Raw genomic sequence first — 27,183 nt, forward strand, 5'->3', positions numbered from 1 at the left:
TTATGAAATCACTCCTCCAGGAGAGAATATCTTTCATAAATGGAGTTTTGCTTCTGTTTTGTGCAGGGCATTGACATTGTGGCAGAACCACAATTGCCCTTGCTGCTCTTTTCAGTGATACACAGAACATCTCAACAGTGATGCTTGCCTTGGATTTACAAATTTTCATTCTGTTACCTTGTTTACTTCTTTGGACTAGAAAAGCTTGCACTAATTGCTCTCCATGGTGGCTCATCTTTTCAAGAGATTGATTTTACCTTATATACATAAGCTCTGCAAAGGAATGTTTACAAAGAAATTGGGAAATACAACCAAAAAAAAGGAGAATCGTCAGCAGAAAAAGGATCAAGATTTTCCTACTGCTGACCAGAACAAACCCCCTAAATTTTCTAATACCTTGAAAAGTACTGTAAAGAGGATTGCAAAGTGTTCATCTGCTCGCAACCTCTCCACTGAGGAAGACGAAGCTAATAAAGAATTTTCTCTCTCTCCAACATTCAGTTACCGAGTAGCCATTGCCAATGGTCTGCAAAAGAATGTTAATGTAACCAACAGTGATAATGAGGATCTGCTTCAAGAGTTATCATCAATTGAAAGTTCCTATTCAGAATCACTAAATGAACTAAGGTGTAGTACAGAAAACCAGACACAATCAACACCCATAATGCCAGTAAGACGAAATAGAAAGAGTTCCAGCAGCCTGGCACCTTCTGAGGGCAGCTCTGATGGGGAACGCACTCTTCATAGCTTAAAACTAGGAGCTTTACGCAAGCTGAGGAAATGGAAAAAGAGTCAAGAGTGTGTCTCCTCAGATTCAGAATTGAGCACAATGAAGAAAACCTGGGGGATAAGAAGCAAATCTTTGGACAGAACTGCCCGAAACCCAAAGACAAATACCTTGGAGCCAGGATTCAGTTCCTCTGGCTGCATTAGCCAAACACATGATGTCATGGAAATGATCTTTAAGGAACTTCAGGGAATAAGTCAGATAGAAACAGAACTTTCTGAACTACGAGGACATGTCAATGCTCTTAAGCATTCCATTGATGAGATCTCCAGTAGTGTGGAGGTTGTACAAAGTGAAATTGAACAGCTACGAACAGGATTTGTCCAGTCTCGAAGGGAAACCAGAGACATCCATGATTACATTAAACACTTAGGTCATATGGGTGGTAAGGCAAGCCTGAGATTTTTAAATGTGCCTGAAGAAAGATTTGAATATGTTGAAAGTGTGGTGTACCAAATTCTGATAGAAAAAATGGGGTTTTCAGATGCAGCAAATGCTGTTAAAATTGAATTTGCTCAGAGGATAGGACACCAAAGGGACTGCCCTAGTGCAAAGCCTCGACCCATACTTGTATACTTTGAGACCCCACAGCAAAGGGACTCTGTATTGAAAAAATCATATAAACTCAAAGGAACAGGCATAGGAATCTCAACTGATATTCTTACTCATGACATCAAAGAAAGAAAAGAGAGACTGATACCATCCTCCCAGACATATGAGAGCATGGATATGAAGCTGTCTACACCAGAACCCAAAGTCAAGAAGAACAATTGGCAGTCACCTGATAATAGTGATGGAGAACTACAGTCTGACCTCAGTAGGAATAGTTATGCTGTGCTTACCAAGTCAGAGTTTCCAGCAAAAGGAAGTACTTCCAAATCAAGTTCAAAATCACACAATGTCAGATCCAAGAATAAAACTACTAATAGCAGAATTTCGAATAAATCAGGCTATGATAAAATTTCCCCACAAATGCAAGAATCGACTAACTTGGGAAAGCAGACTACAACCCAGTATGCAGATGCAGCACCTCTCTGGCATTCACAGAGTGATTTTTTCACTGCTAAACTTAGTCGTTCTGAGTCAGATTTTTCCAAATTGTGTCAATCTTACTCAGAGGATTTTTCAGAAAATCAGTTTTTCACTAGAACTAATGGAAGCTCCCTCCTGTCATCTTCAGATCGGGAACTTTGGCAGAGGAAACAGGAGGACTTACCTACCTTGTATGACAGGTCTCACAACCAGCATGTAAATGCAACTGTCCAGGACATCCAAGGGCAGAGTGAAATTGAGAACACAGAAACTGTGGACAGTGGAATGAGTAATGGCATGATATGTGCATCTGGAGACCGAAGTCATTACAGTGATTCTCAACTTTCTTTACATGAGGATCTTTCTCCATGGAAGGAATGGAATCAAGTAGAGCAAGGAGCTGATTTAGGTTTGGATTCATCTACCCGGGAAGCTTTTGACTATGACACAAACAGTCTATCAGATCAACAGCTAGATGCTTACAGTAAAGACCTGGAAGACCTGGGAAAGTGCCACAGTGACCTTCAGGATGACTCTGAGAGCTATGACTTAACCCAAGATGACAACTCATCTCCTTGTCCTGGCTTGGATAATGAACCACAAGGCCAATGGGTTGGCCCATATGATTCTTATCAGGAAGCTAATTCTAATGAGCTGTACCAAAATCAGAATCAGTTGTCGATGATGTACCGAAGTCAAAGTGAACTACAAAGCGATTATTCAGAGGATGCCCCATCCAAATCTTGGCATAGTCGATTAAGCATTGACCTCTCTGATAAGGCTTTCAGCTTCCCAAAATTTGGATCTACACTACAGAGGGCTAAATCAGCCTTGGAAGTGGTATGGAACAAAAGCACACAGAGTCTCAGTGGATATGAGGACAATGGTTCTTCCTTAATGGGGAGATTTCGGACATTATCCCAATCAACTGCAAATGAATCAAGTACTACCCTTGACTCTGATGTCTACACAGAGCCTTATTACTACAAAGCAGAGGATGAGGAGGACTACAGTGAAGCAGTGGCTGATAATGAAACAGATTATGTTGAAGTGATGGAGCAAGTGCTTGCTAAGCTAGAAAACAGAACGAGCATGACAGAAACAGATGAACAAATGCAGGAATATGATCACCCTTCATATGAAACACCTTATGAAACCCCACAAGATGAGGGTTATGATGGGCAGGAAGATGATGTGGTTAGTGAAGAGGGACTGGACTCTTTAAATGAAATAGCTGAAATGGAAGTCAAAGAAGATGAAAATCAAAACATCCCTGAACAACCAATGGAAATCACGAAGCCAAAGAGAATCCGTCCTTCTTTCAAAGAAGCAGCTTTAAAAGCCTATAAGATGCAAATGGCAGAATTAGAAGAAAGGATCCTGGCTGGAGGTACTCATGTTTAAATGCTACATTAGGAGCTAATTGTGTTTTAACCTTGGGTGTTTACTTCTCTAGAGCATGTTCTGTGCTTACTCATGGGAGAAAGAATTGTGAGGAATTTGCATGTTGTGATAAGGATTTTATTTTACTTAGCTCTCCCAGCATTGGGCTTGAGGACATAAGAGCAAAGTGTTTTCAAATGGGCCCTACCAAAGTGGGCCCTACACACAGGGGATCACAATATTTTTGCAAGGTTTAGGCACAAACCCCATTTCATATTAACCAAACTTGAGGTAACAGTTATCAAAGGAAGAATGAGCAAAATCAAAAAGCAATCTGGGGCCTGCTCCTTTATTCTATTAGATTTACAGGGAAAGAAAATATGAGTGTAGTTCCTTATAAAGAATTTTAAAAAAAAATTTACTCTCAGATTTACCAATCCTTTTCCCATCCAATCTTCACTTCGGGAGCCACCAGTAAGCCTCAGTCATCCCCTTGGGGTGGAGGGCATAGCCTCTCTTACTTACAACAGATGCAATTGAGGAGCACAATAGAGCCAAAATACTAGGCCCTGCCAGAGTCATCACAAGTCATTCTCTGAGGAGGAGTCAGTAAGAGCACAGTATCGAGAAAGTTTCTCTTAAAGAATGAGTGGAAATCTCTTCCCCATTATGGGAATTAAAAGAGAACCTTATCTAGCAATTTTACTTGATCTCCTAGGGAAACAATTTTTGATCATATACTTTTGAAAAGTGGCTGTATATACATAAAAGAATTGATTGAGTTTCTATCACTTAACCAAATTTCATTGGCACTTACCCCGGCCCCTTACCTTTTATTTATGGGCTTATTTTTTATATCTTTGGAGTAGTTTGATAGAATCTCAATTTTAACAAATATGTCTTGAATATTTTCCTTGATCATAGGATTGTCATATTTAATTAAAATATTTTTGGCACAGCATTTGTTAAAGGTATATATTTATTTGATAAAGTATTGTATGCTGTCATGAGATACTGAAATAAGCTCCACAGTCAGTAGTTGATTATGACTTCTCTGTCTTGACCCAAATTATGATCAGACACTCCTCCAAACTAGCTACCTTCTAGCTGATATGGTGGTTTTGAAATAATTGTTATGGTTAGTTAATAATAATATTGACTATTCATATGGTTTACTGAATATTGTTAAATGGTTTCAGTTCCTAAGAGAATTGAAATAACAAGGTATCTGCTCTTAAAATGTGTCTTTATACAATAGCACATCCTATGCATTTTATAAAAAGAATGTAAGGGGACCTTAGATACATTGGGTGTGATTTTTTCTTGCAGAGAAGTTCTCAAGTATACCTAAATCTGATTTGAATATGCAAAGTAGTCAATTTTTTATGTACATATAATTCATATTGGAATATCGCCTATCTTATTTTAGTTTGACTTTTATTAGAGGTCTTTTCCTGAAACTCAGTTGATATTTTCTTGGGATACAAAGCAGTAGTTTGATATTATATTTTATTTGCTGTGGAAAAGTCCATTCAAAGGCACAGCAAGACTAAGGAATGGGTGTGTGTGTGTGTATGTGTGTGTGTGTAATAGGTAAGTGTTTCAAAGCCAATTAGTTAAGGTATCTAAATGTTAGAAAATATTACAAACTAAACGAATCTATAAGTTTCAGAAAAAAAATTGGTTCTTCATCAAAGTTTTAAAATTCCTAATTAGCAAACCTCTGCAAAGTGGCACTTATCCTTAGAGAATACAAATGCACCAACGTACAAATTATAAAAGAGGTAATGTAATTGTGTGCCATATACCTGGCATAGCTAGTCTGATTACAGAAATCTCAGGCTCCTCCACCTTCTTGGCTTGTTATCCTATGCCCAGCTTTGAATGGAATCAATTGATGTTGTTCTGTCCTAGAGGAAATCAGTTACACTTCTTTAAAATTCTCTCTAGTTGTTTGAAAGGCACCAGATTGAGTACCCAGGAGGCTGCAGTAGCCTAGATTTTAAAGGCTATTTCTTCTTCCCTTGGCAATAATCAGGCAGGTTTTTTTTTTCCTTCCTGTGCTACCAATATGCCTTAGGAGGAAGGGCAGCCAGAGAAGGGCATTTTTCAGGCCCCTTCCCTGCTCAGAGCATCCCAGGGAGGTGCCAATGGTCAGGATGGAATTTTGTGCCCATGGCCATCTGGTTACTGGGCTTTGAGAAGATGCCAACAGATTTTTCTCTCCATGTCTACTCTGTCCCCACTAGGTAGCCAGGCTACCTTATTCTCCACTACTAAGCTGGCAAGAATGGACCTCAGAGCTCTTGCTGTAAACTCCATGGGATGCTGTGCCACTGACATAGCTTACCAAATTGTAAGCTCATCTAAGTTTGAATTGTTTATCTTAACTTCTATTTTCCATGTCCTGATAAATAAGGATTTTAAGATCCTAATGTCAGTGTATATGGACATTTGGTTTTAGTGTTGATGAGAACCTTCTCCTGAACTGTGTGCCAATAGGAAAGAGATTTTAGAGTATGTACAGCCAGAAGCCCCATGAGGTCACATTCTTTCCTTGCACTGGACCCTGTGGAGTGACATCTTTTGTGTAGTTGGCCTGAACCCCACACCATGCTTGTGACTAGCTGATCCTTCAACCCCAGTCCTGCCCTACCCATCAACTGGAATTAACTCTTTATGGTCTCTGATTTCCCACATACCTGCCTCTTACGACACTGGCTTCCATCTTATATAACGACAATTTATGCTCCTTTCTAATTTCTCTTCTAAACTGTAATCTAGAGTACAGAGATCTTATCTTTTTTCATTATTTTATTTACGCTATGCCTAAACTAAAACTTTATATAGAGATGGCACTGAGTTACTATGTATCGGATGAGTGCTAGAATCAAGAGATGCAGGATGTTAAATTAAAAAGCACAAACTTTGATGTCAAATTTGAATCCAAATTGTGTCCTTTAGTTGCTCAGTCTGTGGCTTATCTCCTGGCAATTTGAAAGTGTGATAGAAGATAAACCTTTACTACTAACTACTACTGTATACCAGGACATTTCCAGGCAACTTATTTTTAATCTTTCACTTGTTACAACACTATGGATTTGATTCCATGATTCCATTTTACAGATAAGCAAACTAAGAGTCTGAAAACTTACTGTAACTTACTTAGTGTCTAAAGGGGGGATCCAGAATTTAATAATCACCATTTGGGCAATTTAGATCAGTCATATGCTTCTTCACTTCAAAGGTTGTTTTATTCCTGTTACAAGATAGAAAGACATGATTAGAGGGGGAGGATAGCTTTATCCACAAGAATTATTCCATCTCAAGTATTTTTCATGAAAAAAAAAACACTAATAACATTAAAGGTACTGAGATTTTGACATGAAATAGTTCATTTTCAGTTTTTCTACTTCAAATCCTTATTTCATTTCAAAAATCAAAGCTTTTGGAGTCTAATAAAAATTGTATAATAGTTGCTTGAAGGATGACACATTTCAAGTCTGTATAGAATTTACCTGAAATTAGAATCCAAAGTCAGCTTGAAGTAAATTTTTCTTAAAGAACAAAAATCTCATTTGAATGCTATTCCCAGACTGTAGATTCTGAAAGAGACTGTGACACTTCTTTTTTAATACACTTTAAATGGATGCATTTTATTGAACAATAAAATTAGTTCAAAAAATCTCAAGTACTCTGGCAGATGAATGGATAAACAAAATATAGTAGAAACACACAGTGGGAAATTGCTCAGCCTTAACTAGGAAGGCAATTCTGACACATCATGACTAAGTAAAACAAGCCAGTCACAGAAGGGCAAATTCTGGGTGATTCTACCCATGTGAGCTACCTGGAGTAATCAAATTTAGAGAGACACAAAGAAGAATGGAAGTTATCAGGGACTGGAGAAAGGGGAGTTGGAAGTTAGCATTTGCTACTGTGATATTTCAAATCAGTATGATTACCAATATTTTTTGTCATGACATGCATTTTTTATTGAATAGTCACATAGTTTTATGGTAATATTTTTGCTCTCAATAAGAATATGAAATTGAATGTGAGGATTTTTCCTGAGATTGCTATTTTATTATGTTAACCAGAGAATACTAAGGCACATTATGATAAAAATAATCTAAGAGTCTCAGTACTGGTAGTTGTAGAATCATTTGGGAACTTTTATCATGTTTGTTACTATTCACAAAGCGGTGTTATAAAATTATGAATTGTTAGGATCCTGTCACTGGATAACTTTGATTTCATAGTCTTGTGATGGTGCCCAAGGATATGTATCCAAAACTGTATGTGTTATTGATGGATTTTATGTGTCCTATGAGTAAAGCAGCAACAACCCCCTTCACACACAAACACATAACAAAACAAAATCTTAAAAATTCCAAAGTGAAAAGTAAAAAAGACAGTCCTCCTATTCCTTAAAGTTTCAGACACTTTGTATTCATAAATATACATAAACCACCTTTCATTTTCTTTTAACATAAATGGGATTATACTGCATTGTGTTCATGTTTTTGGCATCTTGAGTTTGTTCGTTTCAGGTAATATATATTTGAAAGATCTTTTCATGTTATTACCTGTTGAATATTTTTTAATGACATAAAGGTTTCTACTATGTCAGCATTTCATAACTTATTGACTCAGTCTGTGATCACTGAACAAAGTTTCTTATAAACTCATAAACAGTGTAGCTTCATTATCTATATTTGAGCAAATGAGACAGCATTTATGTTGGATAAATTTCTACATGCAGAATTATTGGGTTTATGAATTTACTCCAGCTTAGGGAAGTTTAGGAACTCATGAATTCTGGGTCAGTCACGAGTTTTTCTTTCTCAATTGCCTATAAGTATCACAATTGTAAATTTCCATCTAGGTATATGAATATTTGATTGTTGTATATCTCTGCTATTAGACTACACTGCAAAGTTAATGTGTATATTTTTCTTTCTATTACTGTTGCAATGCCAGAGTCTGGCCAGTGTCCACCATAGAGTAAGTGCTCAGTTAATAGTTATTGAATAAATAAATAAATAGTAGCTTTCTCCCTAGATTGTTGAGCTATCTAGTTCTATGTAAGGTGAAATACACTTAGAATTCAAATAAACTTTGGTTGTCTTACTTTCTATGAAAAAGACATTTTTCTTATTTTATGCATTTTAATATAGCACAGGCGGGAAAATGACTTCTCACATACCTGTTAACTCAGTTTTTTCTGTATAATCCATATCTATGAGAAGACTTGCTATTCTTTCCATGATGATATAACCTACACATCTCCAATAGTCTTGCTGAATTTATTTAATTTCCAGGCTTAATATTTAAGAAGAGAAAATACTTCCACCAAGTTTGTGGGCCTTGCTAGCCCAAATCTATCAAAAAGTGCTTCTCAGACTTCTGAATGAGTCTGGGCCTTACCTGCAGAGTCCAAGTCAGGAGTATAGGGGTCTGAATAGTTGTATTCCTTGAAAGGTCTGTGTAAATAGAAAAATTTAGAAATCACCAATTTTAAAATTTTAGGAGATTTTGCTGTTGGAATCATTCAGTGCATAATTTTGCCTATAGATAAATCCCCATCACATCCATCTTTTGTTTGCAAGTTTGATATTTGTTTGCATCATCATCATCATCATCATCATCATCATCATCATCATCATATCCTCCTTCTAAGCAAGCACAGCAGTGTGGTAATAATAGCAGGCAACCATTGGTAAAATGTCCCATTAAAATCCAATACGTAACAATGCACTTTTAATGTAGTATTGCTTATTTCTAAATATCCTAGAATTCCCTCAATATAAATTATTTTTTGAATAACACTATGATCTAGAAAGGAGTCTTGTGATGGTTAAAGTGACCATTGTTCCCGAGAGGCAGCATAAACAGCTAGTGTCTCTACTCATGCTAGACATAAAACCCAAAATGCCCAAGGGGGTAATTCTCATAAGAGGCAGGACTGGGAATTTTTTTTTAAATGTGTGTTTATCAATCATTTGAGAGGGGAGTATATAAGGACATTCTTTCCAAGGGAAGCCAAAGGTCTTAAAATACATTCCACTGTGAAATGAAATGAAGGGGAAGGAAATCAACACATACTTAATGCTTTCCTATCAGACTGAGTTTTAGAAAATTGAAGCGCATATTTAAACCTCCCTATTATCTTCAGAAGAAGGAATTATTAGCCCCACTTTACAAATGAAATGACGGCCTCAGGCAAAAGAAGGTCAGGTTATACAGTTAATAGGAGTATTGATGGTATCTGATATACTGCTGACCGAATGGAGAGTCTGATGCTTTTACTTTGACATCCCATTGCAACTATGGGCAGATCTCATTGAATAAGTTGTACTTTAAAATCAGCCAGATTTGCATTAGTAGTTGTACTAGGTATTGATCCTTATTAACGCAAAATGAGTGATAATAGTTTGGGCTTGGAGATAGTATCACATTTTTAAGAAGTTTAGAAAAACTGGGAAGGTGACACTTGTCACATTAAAAGACTATTGGGGTGAACAAGTGTCAAAATAATAGCTTTTGAGGAATTAAAGCACTTTACATAAGGTAGCAGAGAAATTCACAAGGATACATCAAAGTCAACCACTAGCAGGTCATTTCATTAACATTGAAAATGTTGTAGGGTTCAGATATTTTGTTTATTTATAATAATTAATGACTCTAAAACTATATAACTCGATACTTGTTTCTGAAGGAAAAATTTAACTGGCGATGATAGATGGTGCTTTCCAGATGTATTAGGAGTATTCAAAGGTTACAGTGTAAATTTCCAGTTCAAGAGATTCAAGCAGTGTTATTCAAATCTCAGATGAATAGCCTTTTATTTGTTTCTGCCAATGTCATTGTCCATGTTCATTCCTGCAAATTCAGAGAAATATAACCTATGGAAATTCTATATCATTTGAGAACTTTCTTTTTTCTTTAAAAAAAAATTATTTATATAAGCACTGGGTACAGTCAGAAGCACAGGAGGGTGAGAGAATCCACCAGAGCCAGAGCGGGGAACAGAACAGGCAGACTGCCAAAATACACTGCTGAGGGGAGCAGCAGGCAGAAGGAGAGGTCTGCGCACCATGTGGGACCCTTGCTGGTGGCTAGGGATAGAACTGGTGCTGCAGAGGCTGCGGGCAGCTTCACAGCTCAGCGCTCAACCACTGCGCCACCAGGGGAGGCCCTCATTTGAGAACTCTCTATATGGAATGAAATAAACTCTGAACCCTGGTTTAAGATACAGAAAATTATAAGAAAAACAATTATTATTGATTAAATTAGGATGAAAGGCATTAGGACTAGGAATATATGTGGTTGGAAGTCCCAGGTAAAGCTCAGAGAGGAGATGCAGCAGAAAAAAACTAGCACCCAGAAGAATACCTCAGACTACATATGACTGCTAAGCATCTGGGTATATAACTGGCCAGATAAAACATCAAGGAGCAAAGAGCATTGGTGGCCTGACATGAGCAGAAAGTTTTGTTCTTTAGGAAGATTTTTTGCTGATAGCACCTTGGTTACCTGGCCAGGGACTATGTGAGTCTGTAATCACCCCAGGATTGGAACTTTTAAAAAAGGAAAGCAAGTATAATTTTTTAGTATTGCTGGAGAGAGAGATATTTTTCATTGTTTTAGGTAACTACTGCTGGAAAGTGCTTAGGAGTGATTCAAAACAAGAAAAAAAAACAATCTATGAGTTTTGTAAATGTTCCTACTTTCTTGGTTATTTTCTTATCTGTGATAATTGGGCTGTAATTGATAAATATAAATAAAAAGTAAACTTAAAAAAATAAAAAAAGGAAAGTGGGTCCCAGAGGGATTGATATACTAGACAGGTCATTAAGAGCATGACCCAGTCATTTAGGCATCTGGTATCCAAGGTGAGGAATGAGTCTCTAAGACAAGTTAAAAAAATAGTCTGATCACTCCAGTAAAGTCCAAGAAACTTGACTTTCAAGCAGATTACCTTGAGGTTGAGTCCCAAGATAATGGAATAACCTGACCCAAAACAGATCTGTTCCTCATGCTAAAGGCATTAGTTTAGGTTTCTCCATAGACTACCAAACTGCATGGAACTAGATTTATTAAGAGACTTTTTCTCCAGGCTGCTTCCTCTTTTTTCTTCTCCTTCTTCCTCCATCTACCCTCCTCCTTGCTGCATCCTCTGTCCTTTCTCCGTCTCTTCTCTCTCCTTCACCTTCTTTATGTAAAGGAAAATTTCATGGAATGTTGTCAACTACATCATTCAGCAATCAGGTTTCATGCTTTCAACTACTTCTAAAGATAAAAGAAACCTTTAAAAGATAAAAATAAATAATATTCAGCAGATTCAAACAACTGTAGGCAATCCCAAGGGTCCCAAAGACACTTTTGGGCAATATCATTTTATTTTATTTAGAATAAATATATCTGTCCCTACTTCCTCCAACCATTTTCACTGCCCTCATTTTATCTGCCACTGCTTCTCCAATTCAAACGTGGTTGCTACTTTATGTCAATTTTTTTTTAATTGAGGAGCAGTTGACATATACCATAAATTCATTTTAGGCGTATATATAATGGTTACAGTTCACACACACACACACACATATTAATTTTCTTAAGAACCCCAGGAAGTAAGTAACTGAATAACAGTAACATTTATTGAGTCCTTTTATTCCTTACAATAACCCACCAAGATGAATACTATTATTATTATCTCCATTTTATACGTGAGAAACAGAGACACTATAACTTATCTAGGGGAGGAGGGAAAAAAGCCCAGAAGGGGCAGAACTAGGATTTAGAAATAGACATGTTTTCCAGATATTTTGTGATCACTCAGAGAAGTCTGGTTTAGGAATTCAGAAATTAGAGGTTGATATTTAACTTTGTAAGTTGGAAACCTAAGAAAGGAAAATGTTGATTTATTGGACAGCATTGATTTGTCAGCAGAGCTACAATTAAAATGTATCCTCCCAAATTATAAACCAGCACTCAAGCAGTCAATCTACTTTCCACTTTTACATATTATTATAGGCAACCCATCTATCCAGGTGTCATTTCTGTATAACTTGTGTTAAAAGAAATTGTTGACTGCATGTAGTAGTGCAATAAGATATGACAGACCAGGTATGATCTTATTTCCTAGAGATGTAGGTTAAGCTTCTCGTTTCTTAATACATTTTCTGATGCTTTGACTATCTTGTGGCAAGCTCATGGTTTTAACTTTTTGTTTCTGTTCTTAAGAACACACACAGTTATGCACATGCATAGAAAATATGAATTAATGCCTAAAACAGTGGTATTTTATCATATGAGGGAAATCACTAGGAAATTCTCAAACTGATTAAAATTCCCTTTGCATTTTCTAAAAGAATGCAATTATAGTATTTTTTAAACTTAATTGTCACATACATTTAATCCTCATAAAATATCAATGAATTGTAAAGCTAGCAAGTGATGCGTTCAAGTCAGAGTCCCAGGACTTCTGAATCCTACTCTGGCATTCTTTGCATAACAACTTATGCTACTCACACATATTTATGCTTCTTTTTTCTGGACTTTAGAATACCTTGTTTGCAATACAAACTTCTGGGCTGTGTCAAGGGTATTTCTATGTGGTTTTCAGATTTTAGGATGTATGAGATTCACCCAAGAGTATCTGTTATTACATGCCTTGTATAGTCTTCAGTTGACTCCAGTGCAGGATGGTCCATTAAGAAATGCTAGATCAGGGCTCCCTTGCCCCTCCCTGGCCTGGTTCCACAGGCCTGGGAGTCCCACTTTATCTCTGTTCCTTTTCTCCTCAATAAACATTTTTTTCTTTCTCTAAACAACAACAAAAAAGAAATATTTAGTTGTTAATAATACATTCTAAGTGCTCTTTTCCTTTCACTGTTTTTTGAGTGACATCATTTGATCTATTTGGTTTGAGCTACTATCTGTATGCTGATGGTTCCAGACCAGTGTCTTTGGGCTAACTTTCCCCTGCTCAGACTTTGCCTATTACATGTTTATTTTTTCAACCATTTTTTTTGCCCACTAATTCTCTCATTCTTCAATAAATGTCTAATTGTTTGGCTGACATCTGGGATATACTAGAGAAAAATCTTCTTTGACCTTGGGCTATGTTAAGTGGGCATGAGGAACTTAAAATTAAAAACTATACAAATAAATCATTTCAACTTTTGATAATTGGTGTTACCCTGCTGTTGCATAAATAAATACAAAATGTTAAAAGAACATAGTTTGGAAGTTGCAAAACTCTTCCCTGAAGAAATAACTTTTGAGCTGAGATCTGAAGAATGAGTAAGTTGAACTAGCTTGGGCTTTTTTTTTTTTTTCCAGAAATGTGAAATGTGTTTTTATTCAAAAATACAAAATAAATCATCTGTATATATGGACAATGACCAGCAATAAACTGTTGTATGTTGCCAACTGAGACAAGAAACAGATGATTACAGTGATTTTCTTAAAACATCAGCTAGCCTTTTCTTCAGTCATTTCCTTCATCTGACTTCTCTGAAGTTACAGATGAGGACCTCTGCTCTGAGCTTCCTCTCAGTGCTCATCAATAATGGTAAATCTCTATTCTAGGGATTCGAACATGCTAATTCTCATTCTACATGTTCTGCCCATTCCAGGGTCTTTCTCTTCTTTAGGGATTTCTGTAACTACAACATCTGCTGTAGTTAACAAAGAGGCTACCCCCAGCAGCATCCAGTACAGCAGTTTTAACAACCATGGTTGGATTAATGATTCCTTTTTCCACCATATTCACAAAATCTTCAACTGAAGCATCATAACCAACTTCTGAGGAGCTCTCCAAAAGTTTCTCAACTAGTGATTCTTCAACACTTGAAGAATAGGAGCCCCTATTCTTCACAACAGGCATTGTAGGAGTTTTGAGTGTTCTTTTAATAATTTCTATACCAATTTTGTGATCTTCATTAACTGAAGTTAATGAGTCCAAGGCTGGAATGCACTTAAGCGGAGCACAACATCCTCCCAAACACATGCTTTCTTTGACAGCAACTGGTATAGCATTGAGGGCATCTGTAACTCATCTTTCTCTTCATTCATTTCAATATCACTTTTCTCACTCACCTTCAGCACAACTATACCATTTGAGAGTTTTGCCAAATGTTTGTTTAGTTTTTCCTTTTTATATTGACTAGTTTTGATATCTTACTGCTTGATGATGTGTTGAATACATTTTTCAGTTTGAGCTTTGTCACCTTTTCCTTTCAAGAGCCTGATATCATCTTTGGTCACAATGACTTCTCCAGTCCTTTCTAAGACATGAGGTTGAACATCTCTAAGATTTTGTCAATCTTTTTTTCCAAATACTGCACTATTAGTAGCAATACCCATATCTTTCAGCCATTTCTTTTCTATTGTCATCAAAATCTGGAACTTGAAGACCAACTTTTAGCTTCAAAACAGGCATAGTCAAAACTTCTCTATCAACAGCCTCAGAAATTTTGACCAAAGATTTACATTGAGCATTGATAATTTCAAGAGCACATCCAATGCACTGAACACTAAAAATTTTCTTTACATTCACTGGAACATAAGCGTCTTAGAATTCACATTTCTGGCCTTTGATTATTAATAAAGAATGGAGAAATATGACCTCAATCAAACTTCATGCCTTCAATAATTTCTAATTCACTATTGTGTTTTTCTATCCTTTAACTTGGTGATACCCTTTCTTGCAACTATTTTCATTGCATCCACAATAATGTTGATAATTTCTTTTTCTCCATTTGCAGAGATTATAGAAACCTGAGCAATTTCTTCAGGTATTGTCACAAGTTGTAATTACTTAAATTCAGCAATTGCAGCATCTACTGCCAATATCACACCTCTACTTATTTCTACTGGATTAACACTTTTGCTAATCTTCTCAAAGCCTTCCTTGGCAGTAGTACAGTGGCAGTAGTATTACCAGCCCCAGCTTTTCATTTGTGCTATTAGAATCATCTCGAACAAGTTTGGTGCAAACATTTTTTTTTTATTTGCACATATATATTTATTTATTTAATTTTTAATGATAAATTTTATTTTTATATTCCCCATACAATTGCAACCCCCTTATTTTGACCCCAATCCCTTCCCTCCCGCCCCCTACCCCCCATAGAGTGTCTCTGGTTCATAATTTTTTGTTGATTTTGATTTTCACTTTCTTATAGTTATTCATTTTCCTGGTCCCTTATTTAAGTTTTCTAGATTCCTTCTATGAGTGAGACCATCTGGTATTTTTCTTTTTCTTTTTGGCTTATTTCGCTGAGCATGATCCCTTCCAGCGCCATCCATGTTGCTGCAAATTGCATGTGTTTATCTTTTTTGAATGCTGAGTAATATTCCATGATATATATGTACCACATCTTCTTGATCCAGTCATCTATTTTTGGGCATTTGGGTTGTTTCCAAAGCTTATCTGCTATAAACATACAGTGCTGCTATAAACATAGGGGTGCAGGTGCTCTTTGGAATTGATGTTTCTGAGTCCTTTGGGTAAATACTAGGAGTGGAATTGCTGGATCATATGGAAGCTCTATGTTTAGTAGGTCCAGAAATCTCCACACAGCTCTCCATAGTGGTTGGACCAGTTTGCACTCCCACCAACAGTGCAGGAGAGTTCCTTTTTCTCCACACCCTCACCAACATTTGTTGTTGCTAGTTTTTTAATATGTGCCATTCTCATTGGTGTAAGATGGTATCTCATGGTAGTTTTGATTTGCATTTCCCTGATTACAAGTGATGTTGAACATTTTTTCATATGCCTGTTGGCCATTTTGGTGCAAACATTTTTAATTCATTTTTTAAGTCAAGGGGCTTTGCAACAGTCACACTGTCTTTTGTTACTTTGGAACTTCCCCAATTCTCTTCCGTAATCATGGTTCTTCCATTTGGCCACATAGTAATCACCACAGCAACAGCTAAAGATCTACCCCTTGAAGCATTAAGGCCCAGACATCTGCACCAAATGTTACATCTTTGGCATATGTCCCAGTGAGATGAGGAGCCAGTGCCCAGGACACTGGCATAATCTGATAAAGGACTGCAGGTTATTCAAGAATTTCTTTGGGATGTTGACAGGGCATGTGGGTGAGGAGGCAGGTGAGTGAGGGACAGGGTGTCTGAACCAGCTCAAGGGAAAGGAAGATGATTATTCCAGGAAGAGAAAAATACATTTACTGGGATAGACCGTGGATAAGAACACAAACATGGCTTGACTTACTTGAGAAATTTAAAGAAAGTCAGATTTGATCAAGTACATCAACAAAGCAGAGAATACTGTGAAACAAATCTGATGCAATAATTAGATGCCAGATTTTCCTGAGTCTTACGGATCACTTAGAGATTGTGTGTGTGTGCGTGCGTGTGTGTGTGTGTGTGTGTGTGTGTGTGTAGTGTCCATGGAAAGTCATTGAAGGGGTTGCCATAATGATTTTTAAGAATTGTCAAGTAGGATATCCCATAGGCTTCAAACTTTCTCTATTTCCTAACCCTGCTTTCTTCTCCTGGGTCTCTTAATTAATGGGACCACCATCCCCCTATTTGTTCAAATCAGAATCATCCTCCTTGTCTACTTCCTTGCCACTCTGGAGTGGACATTTATCTCTTGTGGCCACCTAGCCTCTGAAGTCCTTTCTTACTGGTGTCCCGAGTATTTGGGCTCTTGGAAGAAAGCAGTGACCTCTGTCCTACTACAGAAGTTGAAGGGAGCTCTGAGTTCCTTATCCTCACCCCTAGAAGCCATGGCTCGAGCCTATGAATTAGTCTTGGCCAATTAGAACCTTTTTCCTAGGACTTTGAAATTGGAAGGAGTGATGTAAGATCTTAGAAATTGCACATTCGCACTCTGCATAAAATCAGAGTGCTTGCAGTTGCTCACAGTTGCGATGTCAGTAGTGGTGAACTGACCAACGTAACTGTGATCAGGCTCTATGTCACCTCTACTCCTGTATCTGAACCTGGTTTTCAGACAGCCACTTGATTCTATGTTCTAACAAATAAAATGCTTCTCTCCTTTTATTAGCCAAAGTAAATTTTGTTATTTGTAGTATATTCATCATCTCTGAATCATTCATTTTAATAAGCCCTTAACAAGTTTACCTCCTAATTATCCCTCAAGTACAGTAAATTCTCTCAATCTACATTGTCTCTACCCTAGTTTCAGCAACCATGATCTCTTCCTGAACTATTATTAGAACTTCCTAACTAACCTTCCTGTCTCTTTACCCTGAGCTCCCTGGTCTCTCACCTCTTTGCACCCCCTCAGTCTCTCACCTCTTTGCACCCAGAGACACATGCATTGTTGCTGGTGTTTTCTTGCTGCCTCTCTCACAAGGCTGTAGACTCCTAAGAGTCAAGGTTGTGCTTTGTGCCCTAGGCATGTCTACAGTGCCCACCAGTGACTAGCAGTGAGGCATCTTGATTAAGGAAGTGACCTGTAGAGTCAGCCTACACATTGTGTAAACTTAAGCAAGACGCTTAATTTCTCTTTGGCTCAGATTCCTCACTTATAAAATGCAGATAATAATAGCATCTCTGATAAAAACAAAATCAATCAATAAATAAAAGTAAGATAGGTTTTCAATTGAACTGGTAAGTAATCAGTAGAGACTCAACTTACCCAAAAAGCATCAAGACTTTTTCCTTGATCTTAAACTATTTGTGAAAATTATGCTAAGAAGCCTAGAAGCCAAATGGTAGTTATTTTCTTATAGCTATTGCATTTCTTAACTAACCTATGATAACCATACAAAATGCATTTTGAGAAGTGATCAATTATATGATTATTTTTGTGGTTTGAATCCTGGAAAGTTTACTCCAGGCTCAGGCAGCTTGGTACAAGTTCCACAGCATAGTATTAGTAGTTACACTTATTGATGTTTTCATGAAACATAAAAACATGTAACTGACTGAACTCTCTGGCTTGTTAACTGCTTTGCCTTGGGGCCATATCAACATGGCAAAGCAAGTGAGTCCAGCAACATTTACTGAGTGCTAGAAGTGGGATGAAATCAAGATGAGGACCCTGGGAAGAGAGAAAACACAAAATGTGAAGACATGGATTCTTGCATTCATAGACATATGCACAGTTCAGGTCAGTTTAAAATTACCTTTTTTTTTTAAAGATTTATTTATTTATACAAGAACTGAGGTATAGGCCAGAGATGTGAGAAGGTGAGAGAATCCACCAGAGACAGAGTGGGGAGCAGAACAGGCAGACGGACTGAAAACACTGCTGAAGGGAGCAGCGGGAGAGACAGGAGAAGGCCTGCCTCGCCATGTGGGTAGCTCCTCAGCTGGCCGGGCATTGAACCTGCACTGCAGAGGCTGTAGACAGCCCCACAGCACTGCTCTCAACCCGCTGTGCCCCTGGGGAGGCCCGAAAATTACTTTTAAGTTAACTATTGTGAGAGATGTTTGGGGCTTATAATCAAGTGTTAGTCATAATTTTATTAAAATTATTAGCAACTAACATGAATGTATACTGCGAAGAACATTATAATTAGCAGACACAGGAAGGATAATTGAATAACTGGATAACCATTGGCAGTTGCTATCAATTATTAATTATTTAAATTCTAGCTATTAATTATTACTTCTAATATTCCTAGAAAATAAAAAGGAATGATCCCATTCACTATAACAACTAAGATTTATTCCATCCAAACTACATGACAGAGGAGAGAACTTTACATGACTGTCCATGTACCCTGGAGAGGCAGCGACATCTCTGGAACTTGATGTCATCCTTGCATCTTCCTCTGATTTCCACTGCAGCTGTCCTAGACCACAGCTTGTCCTGGAACCCAAACTGAGGACTGAGATCATAACTGTTATCTCCATTTTACTGTGGGCTAGTGAAGACTTAGACCATTAGGGTCATTGTTACCATTAGCTGATTCATCTTAACCAGAGCCAGGGTTGGAATATCCACTCTTAATTATTATATAAGTGCTTGTGAACAATACGAAGGGATTTGTGGAAAAAAGCATAATTAATTGCATTTAAAATGCTTAGGTTTGAAAGGCCTTAGAAATGATCTCAAATAGTGAGGTTAATTGGGTTAGAAATTATTAGTGACTATATTGAGTGAGCAAAAACACTTCTGTATATTTAGAAAAGCATCAGGGTACAATTATATAGAAATCCATGGGGTTTCTCTTATCCTCTTTTCTCTAGCCCTGCCCTACCTTCGGTCTTCTGAGCTTGCAATTCTGTGCCTTCTGATTTTTAAGTATCTGTTCTTCATCCTTCCCCTGTCCTTACCAACACTGTTGTGTAGAATCAATCTGATATTTATTGTCATTGATTTCATTTAATAAGCTGCATCTCTTGGGGATGTTTGCATTTTTATGCACTTTCTCTTCCATTGTACAATGACAGGTTTTCCTGCTGATAGAGGTACTTTAAGTATTGGCAAGCAGGTAGTTGCAAGTATTGGCAAGGCTGCATTTAGCAACGCTTACCCAGTTGTCTGGAAATCATAGCATTTTAGCAATCAAACGTACACGAGACTAGGCTTGAATGAAATCATCTTTGATGAGTTTGGACTTTTTATATTTTTATGTGGAGTTAGGACTGATAGAAATGGAAAGAAGCAGAGCATTATTTCTCTCCAAATATTTGGGAAGGGACATAAGTGTGTTTGTTTGCCTGCATGACTGTGAATGCTTGCATAGTGTTCTAACCATACAGGTAGCTAGCAATGGTTTTAGCTGATCCTTTTAAGACACTCCAGAAACAAGGATCAAATACAGGAAAACTTTGATCTGGCAGCAGAAAATTAGCCATAAACACAGTGTGTTATCTGTTTATCATGATCATAGTATTATTAAAATCAACTCTCAAGCAAAATCAATTTTTGAATATCACTGATGCATTTTGTTGTGCATTTTGTACTATTACTGAATTATTAACATGGGTGCTTGATCCTTATGGTAGGCTGCTTAAGTGACTTGATTTTCTACAAACTGCTTAAACTGTGATGTATTAATTAGAACTATTTTATTTTCTTATGGAAAAGACATGACTCCATATATCTTAAAGACAGAGAAAAATTATAGGAGGAAATCTGAAATACAGTTCAGGGTCAGAGAGTTGCTTTGTGTTGAATGGTGTTATTGAATTATGAGTGTATTCATTTATTACTATAATTTGATTTTGAGGGTGGTTTCGATTTCTCTGGCATTGTTCAGTATGAGTATAAATGATTTAGAAGGAAAAGCAGTGGGTGAAGAAGGAAGTCTTTTCCATGTCAAGATTGATAAGAAAACGCTCCTTTGATTATAAGACTGAATGAAAATGAAGAACACTTGGACCAGCCGAGAAGCCAACTCTTCAGAGAAAACTTGCCCATCCTCTTGGGCTTCTCAGCTGCACTGGGGAATGATTTCTTCAGTTTGAAGAATTTAGAGTTGTTATGCTCCCTTTAGAACAAACACAAGGTATCCAAATTTATATATTTTTCCAAATTCTGTTTATTTAAATAAGGTTGGTTTACATCTTTGTATCTGCTCTGGGGGTTTGAGGTTTAAACTTCTACAAATTTGTGCTTTCATACCCTGCCCACCTCGAGAGGCCCAACAATTCTCCTCCATGTTCTGTTGGGCCCCTTCCCTCCCTCACTTCTTCTCCACCACCTACTTTCTTTCTCTGGTTGCCTCAGTTTTGCCATCAGAGATTATTGTTTTGGTTTTGGCTTATCTCCTGTTAAGTTTCTCTACAGTCTGCATAGCAATATAAGTGAGACCTTCTGGTATTTGTCTTTTTTTTTTCTTACTTAGATCGTTTAGCATCTTCTCTCAGTTCTACATATGTTGCTGCAAATGGCAGCTCATTTTTTTCTTTATAGCTGAGTAGTATTCCATTGTGTATGTGCATATGTGTGTATGTATGTATATGTATTTATGCATCTTTATTGTTGCTATCTTGGAATGCATCATGGATATTTTCTTTAGCTTTTTAAGTTCTTTAAAAATTTTATAAAATTCATTTGTAACTCCATCTGGTCCTGGGCTTTTGTTTTTCAGAAGATTTTTTTATTTCTGTTTCAATTTCCATGCTTGTGATCAGTTTGTTCAATTCTTATGTTCCTTTTTTTATTTTTAAAGATTTATTTTATTTATGCAGATAAGAGCTGGGGTGTAGGCCAGAGGTATAGGGGGTGAGAGGATTAACCAGACACAGAGCGGGGAACAGAACAGGTGGATCTACTGAAACACTGCTGTAGGGAGCAGTGGGTGAGACAGGAGAGGTCTGCTCCACCACGTGGATTAGTTCCCTGGCCAGGGATCTCACTTGTGCCACAGTGGCTGGTGATAGCTTGATAACACTGAGTCTTTGAACCCCTTTGCTACTAGGAAGGTACTAATTCTTCTGTTTCTTTCAGAGTTAGTCTTGGTAGAAAATGTTAATCATAGTAGATTATGTTGATCTTAATTGGGAAGATAATTGCAATACAAGCCCTCATTAAATATCAAGAAAAATTCCAAATAATCTAATATCATACCTAAAGCAACTTGAAAAAGAGGAACAAACAAGACTCAAAATTATTGTAAAGAAGGAAATAATAAAAAGTGGCAATAAATGACATAGAGATGTAAAAGATTAGACAACAATTCAATTAAACTAGGTGCTGATTCTTAAGAGAAAAAAAATTAGATAAACTTCTAGCTAGGCTAACAAAAATAAAAAGAGAGAAAACATTAATAAACAGAATCACAATGAAAGAGAAGAAATCACTACAGATGGCACAGAAATAAGAATGATCATAAGATTACTATACACAACTATATGGAAATTATTCATTAAGATAGAACAAATGGATAAATCGCTCCACTATTAGTGATATGCTGTTAATTTTTAATTTCTATGGCCTGAAATAGTGGTTTTCCTTTGCTAATCATGATAACTTGGCTTTATACTCCTCCTACAAGAAGATAAGAATAATCTTTGGGTTTTTCTTTTTTTTAACACAGAATCTTTATTTGTATATTATTTTATATAGTGATGCTTTTGTACATTCTTGGGTGGCTGGGGCACTGATGCTGGTAAGAGATAATAGAAAAGAACCAGGAAAGTAGGGCACTGAATGGTCATCTCAGTGAGTGTCAGGAGTTCAAGTTGTATGGTGGGAATTCTAGGCCAATCCCTTGGCCAAAAATGTCTTGTATAGTTTCATTCCAGTCTCAACCACTACACTGTGACTAACTAATAAATAGATGTAGCACAGCATGAGGATTGTAGTTGGGACAGGGTCACATGTAGGGAATTATTTTCTTTGACTTAGAACATATAACCTTTGCCTGTTTGGGGGAAGTAGGGATCTTGGTCCTGTTGTTAAGATCCAGTTGCCTTGAACTCTGCTTAATGAGAACATTCAGTTGTCTTAGTTTTGGTTCTGGGTTGGGGGGGTGGTGGCATATATCAGGTGTTTTTACATACTACATCCTCAAGCTGAAAAATGGTAATCTCTGATATGAGAAGACACAGGTTATCTGATCCGCCTCTCTGTGCTTCCAGTTTGGGCTCCAGTGATTTTAATTTGGCAGCCTCAGGCTCAAATCACTATCACCACCCTTACATCTTCTTCTCCAGTACAATAACCATTTTTTAAGTCCCTTAAGTACACATATGGATGGGGATCCTACAGCAGAGGTCACTCCTCTCTCTCATGTGGTATCACCCCAAACACACTTTAATTACAGTTTATCCTATCCATTTTCCATGATGAAAATGTTCTGTTGTATGCAATAGTTAGCCATTTATCTTTCAAGAATTGTTGTCCTTATCTAGTTGTAATTAGGTTGTGAATATATAAAGGAGACATCTTTGCTGCCTTCTTACCACATCCTTGATTTTCTGAGTACAGTTGTTCCCAAGACTGGAACCATGCTGGTATCATGTGTGTGAATTTTATCTACAAAAGTTTTAGGTTTCCACTTCTGAGGATTCCAATTTAGTGAGTCCAAAGAAGGACTTAGAAATATGTATTTTCAGTAGATTCTCTAAGTTTCTGAAGACTAGCCAGGTTGAAGAACTTCCAATCTAATCCTACCACCTTGTTTCAAAATGTCAAAAACTAAAACCCATACATAACATGCTTTGATAATTGTTTTAGGGCAACATATTGAGTAATTGAAGAGGGCATTAGCACCTTTAGGAAGCTTATCTAAGTGCTAACTTCATGAAAACTCTCACAATGAAACCTTGTGATATATGTCTTTTTACTGTTCATTTTTGTGGGGTAGGAAAAACATGAGCTCTCTAGTGAAATCCTCTATTGTATACAGTGCAGTGTCATCATAGGTCATTGAATTTGCAGAACTCCTTGGGGAGAAATAGGGTGAGAGAGAAGGGGTAAGGAGAAGGGAGGAAGAGAGAGAGACAGACAGACAGACAGACTTAGTGACAGTGATGACAGTGAGTCATCTTCCCAGTGTATTCAATGAGCTTTTGCTCCTCAATGGCTTCTCTAACTTGCTTGCTGTCCCAGGAGGCTGACCCCTGCCTCTTTCATTCAGTCTCCGTTGGCAGCAGGCTTCTGGCCAGATTTGTAGGAGGTTACCTAGCAGAAGTTAAATGAGGTCAAGGTGTCTCTTCTTACTATTTTCCTCAATGTCTTAACCCTGACCTTGTCTCTCTGGTTCACACTTCTTTCTATCAGTCACCATTAGCAGTTCTCAGGGGATTTTGGGTACACTCTTTTCTCCCCTTTGTCATTAGGCCCCATTATGGTTTCCACATAGTAACCGTTTACCTCTGTATCTAATCTCTGGGGACTTTACCACTCCTTTTTTGTTTCCTTAACCCAGGACACAACTCTGTAATTTGTCCCATTCTAATGGACACATTCATTTGGACCATTTTCAAATGATTTTCTGTTTTTTTTTTTTTTTTCAGACAGCTGTAGATTAATACAAATGTACATATTAAAATATATAACACCATGCATATATAAATACAAAAATACAAATATGGGAAGTAGAATAATATGTTTTCTTCTGTAATTCTAAATTCTTGATTTCTGTTATAGTTCCAGTAGTTCCTTGAACTGAAAATCACTTATTTTTAAGAATATGAAATTCTACTTTTCACTTACTTGATTTGTATTGCACATTATTGTTCAATTTGTAACTTTTCAGTTATCATTGTACAAATTTGCTCTCACAAAACTGGACACTTTGCACTTTATAATCTATTTAAGATGCTTTCAAAGTTAATGTTAACTACAGAGGCTTTCTTCCTTAGAAAATGACTTCAAAATCTCCTTCCCAGGTTGAGTACAAGTTGGCTGTGCGTATCATAAAAGAATTTGAAACTGGTAGGGAGACCTGAGTGAGAGAGCAGGGACAGAATTTATCAATTCATCTCACTCACACAACCTGCAATTTTCTGTGTCTTAGAAATCTGGAACAAATTCTTCAAAATGTCCCCTGGGAATGTATAAATTGGTGTCTTGGGTTTCAAGGACAATTTTTCAGTATCTGCCAAAGTTTTAAATAAACATACACTTTCTTCTTTCATGAATGATATTTCACATATGCATGTGTAAGTCTTCTCATCTCAGAATCGTCATATGAAACCCAGTATACAACTTATACATTCATGAAAGGAGACCTTTAAAAGGTATAATGTATCCAGACAGTGGTATACTTTGTTGTCATTATAAAGAGTGATATATCAACATGCCTCAGAGATAGTAAGTTTTAAAAAAAAAAAAAATCTAAGATGTAGGACAGCATAGGCTATGCAACACTATTTATGTAATATATTCCTGATCTTTTCTGTTTTTGTCACAAGCATACATTATTTGCAGGATAAATACAAACCGTAATGTCTCAGTGATGATAGTGAGAATATAGACACCCAGCAAAAAAAAAAAAAAAAAAAAAAAAAACCACTTACCATTAGTTAACCCACTGACTTCATAGGAACTCGGTATCTCCAGTTGAAAGACACCTCCCTTCAGATTCCAGTGCTCTTATTCCAACCATTTTACATCTGAAACCTATTGCTGAATGCATGCACATTGTCGTTAGGGTGGTGGCTTGAGCTCTGACTTGATTTGCAGAGAAATGCCTGTGTGCCTCATCACTCAGAGGGGAATGTGGAAGCTGATTTCTGCAGGTGATGAGAAGGTTTTCATCATCCAAGCTGTCAGCCAAACAAATGAGAATGGATGAGAGAGCAAGATGCCAGAAGCAGAGAGAGTGCAGGACATGATTCCAGAAAGCCGAGCAACTCACAGAGAGGTTTCATATAGAGGAAACATGTAAATCCAAGAGAATGTTTACATGGTTTATATTGTTAGAGGAAGTCATTGACTGCCAGAAAGAGAGAAAAAAGGTTTATATTGTTAGAGGAAGTCATTGACTGCCAGCAAGAGAGAAAAAATAAAGATGTGGACATAAATTCCTCTGTCTTAAAAAGCAGGTTTAATCATAATAGTTCAGCAATTTTATAGGCTGGCCACCTGGAACTTGAGGTTACAAAGAATTATTGTCATGCTAGGGCCTTGCAAGTTAAGTTGCAAGTTGAGAGGTTTGGCTCCAAGTAAAAGCACTTTCTCAGAGCACTTGTCTCTACCTACCTCAGTCTTGTATTCATTCCCAACAAAACCTACTACTCAAATTATTTCTGAGTGCTAAGTGAATAGTGTTAGAACATTTAAAGATGAAATCCTAGGAATAGTCCCTATAATTGGACAATTATGGCTTTTCTTTCACTGTTTCCTGAATTTCATTTTTATCACAACACTAAGTATGTCAGAGACAACAGATATAGATTTAACTCATTGTTTTCAATGGCCAAATATTCTTATGGCATGCAGACACCATAATTTATATGCTTCTTTTATTTTTCATGAAAATTCACTTTGCTGCCAGTTTTTGCTACTAACAGCAATGTTAAATATTTTTTAACATGTCTCCATAGTTTGATGTTTTATTGCTATGGGAAAGATTCCAGGTGGATTTGCTAGATAATGGCTTATATTTATATGTGTATACCTAAGTGTTCATGTGCTGTATATTCTGTTTCTATTTATTATTGCCAGATTGCCTTCCAAAATGGTGTAACACTTACATTTCACTAGCAGTTAATAGTGTAACACTTGTATTTCACCTTTCCCACCTGTACTCCGATAATAGGCACCGAAGGTCTTTTTAGTTTGTTAATCTAAAATAGGTAAAATATTATAACATTGTTAATACACATAGTTTATATTTCAGACTACTAGAGAATTTAAACTTGTCTTTAGATGTTTTGTCTGTGGATTTTTTTTGTGTGTACTCAATTCAGATGTCTTTATCTCCTTTTCTGTTGAAATGCTTCCCATTTTTTCTTTTTATTAAAATTGCATTTTTTTTTATCCAGGTAATATCGGTTACAACACTATATGTGATTTAGGGGTATAGATTCATACTTCTTCAGATGAATGTTACAAACACCTACCACCAAGCACCAGTAATCCTTCCCCTTTGACATCATCTCTCTGTCCTCAATTCTACCATCAGATTTCTAGGGTTTATTAGGTTTAGTTTTGTCTGTCCCTCTGTTTTGTTTCTTTATATTCCACACATGAGTGCAATCATCTGTTTTTTGTCTTTCTCCTTCTGACTTATTTTGCTTAGCATAATTCCCTTCCGAAGCTCAGAAACACTTTTAACTGGAAAGCACAGAGAGTACCCAGAACAGGACTCCTTTTACTGCTAGGTTATTTGGGAGCCCAACAATTTAAAATAAACCACACTTAACTGCCATATAGGGAACGATTTCTTGGCAGTTCTGCCCTTCATGTGGGCAGCTGCCTGCTTCTGGTGACTTAAGCAAAGGAAGATGTTAGTTTCGTTAGCTTACTGATTCTCCTTACTGTACCCAGGGTCCTCTCAACTAAGACATTGGAAGCTTGCCTAATTCATAGTCATAGAAATTCACAGTCTTTTTCGAAGGAAAAA

The 27,183-nt window shown here is 37.0% G+C and overlaps 1 protein-coding gene and 1 pseudogene across 2 annotated transcripts in view; one reads left to right on the forward strand and one right to left on the reverse strand.

The window, feature by feature from the left end:
• Positions 1 to 223: 223 nt before the first annotated feature.
• Positions 224 to 27,183, forward strand: part of UNC13C (unc-13 homolog C) — a gene marked incomplete at both ends in the record, with an annotated part of 463,147 nt that continues 436,187 nt past the window's right edge. Inside the window, one exon of the mRNA XM_084241221.1 lies at positions 224 to 3,209. Within this exon, the coding sequence (XP_084097347.1) occupies positions 224 to 3,209 (2,986 nt within the window). The remainder of the gene's footprint in view (positions 3,210 to 27,183) is intronic.
• Positions 13,790 to 16,275, reverse strand: LOC311176085 (60 kDa heat shock protein, mitochondrial-like; annotated as a pseudogene). The gene is made up of 2 exons: positions 16,014 to 16,275; positions 13,790 to 15,207 (listed from the first exon to the last, which is right to left on the reverse strand). The product of its transcript is annotated as a 60 kDa heat shock protein, mitochondrial-like (transcript).

This window comes from Talpa europaea (genome assembly GCF_964194135.1).
Source record: "Talpa europaea genome assembly, chromosome: 8".
Classification (NCBI taxonomy): Eukaryota; Metazoa; Chordata; class Mammalia; order Eulipotyphla; family Talpidae; genus Talpa; species Talpa europaea.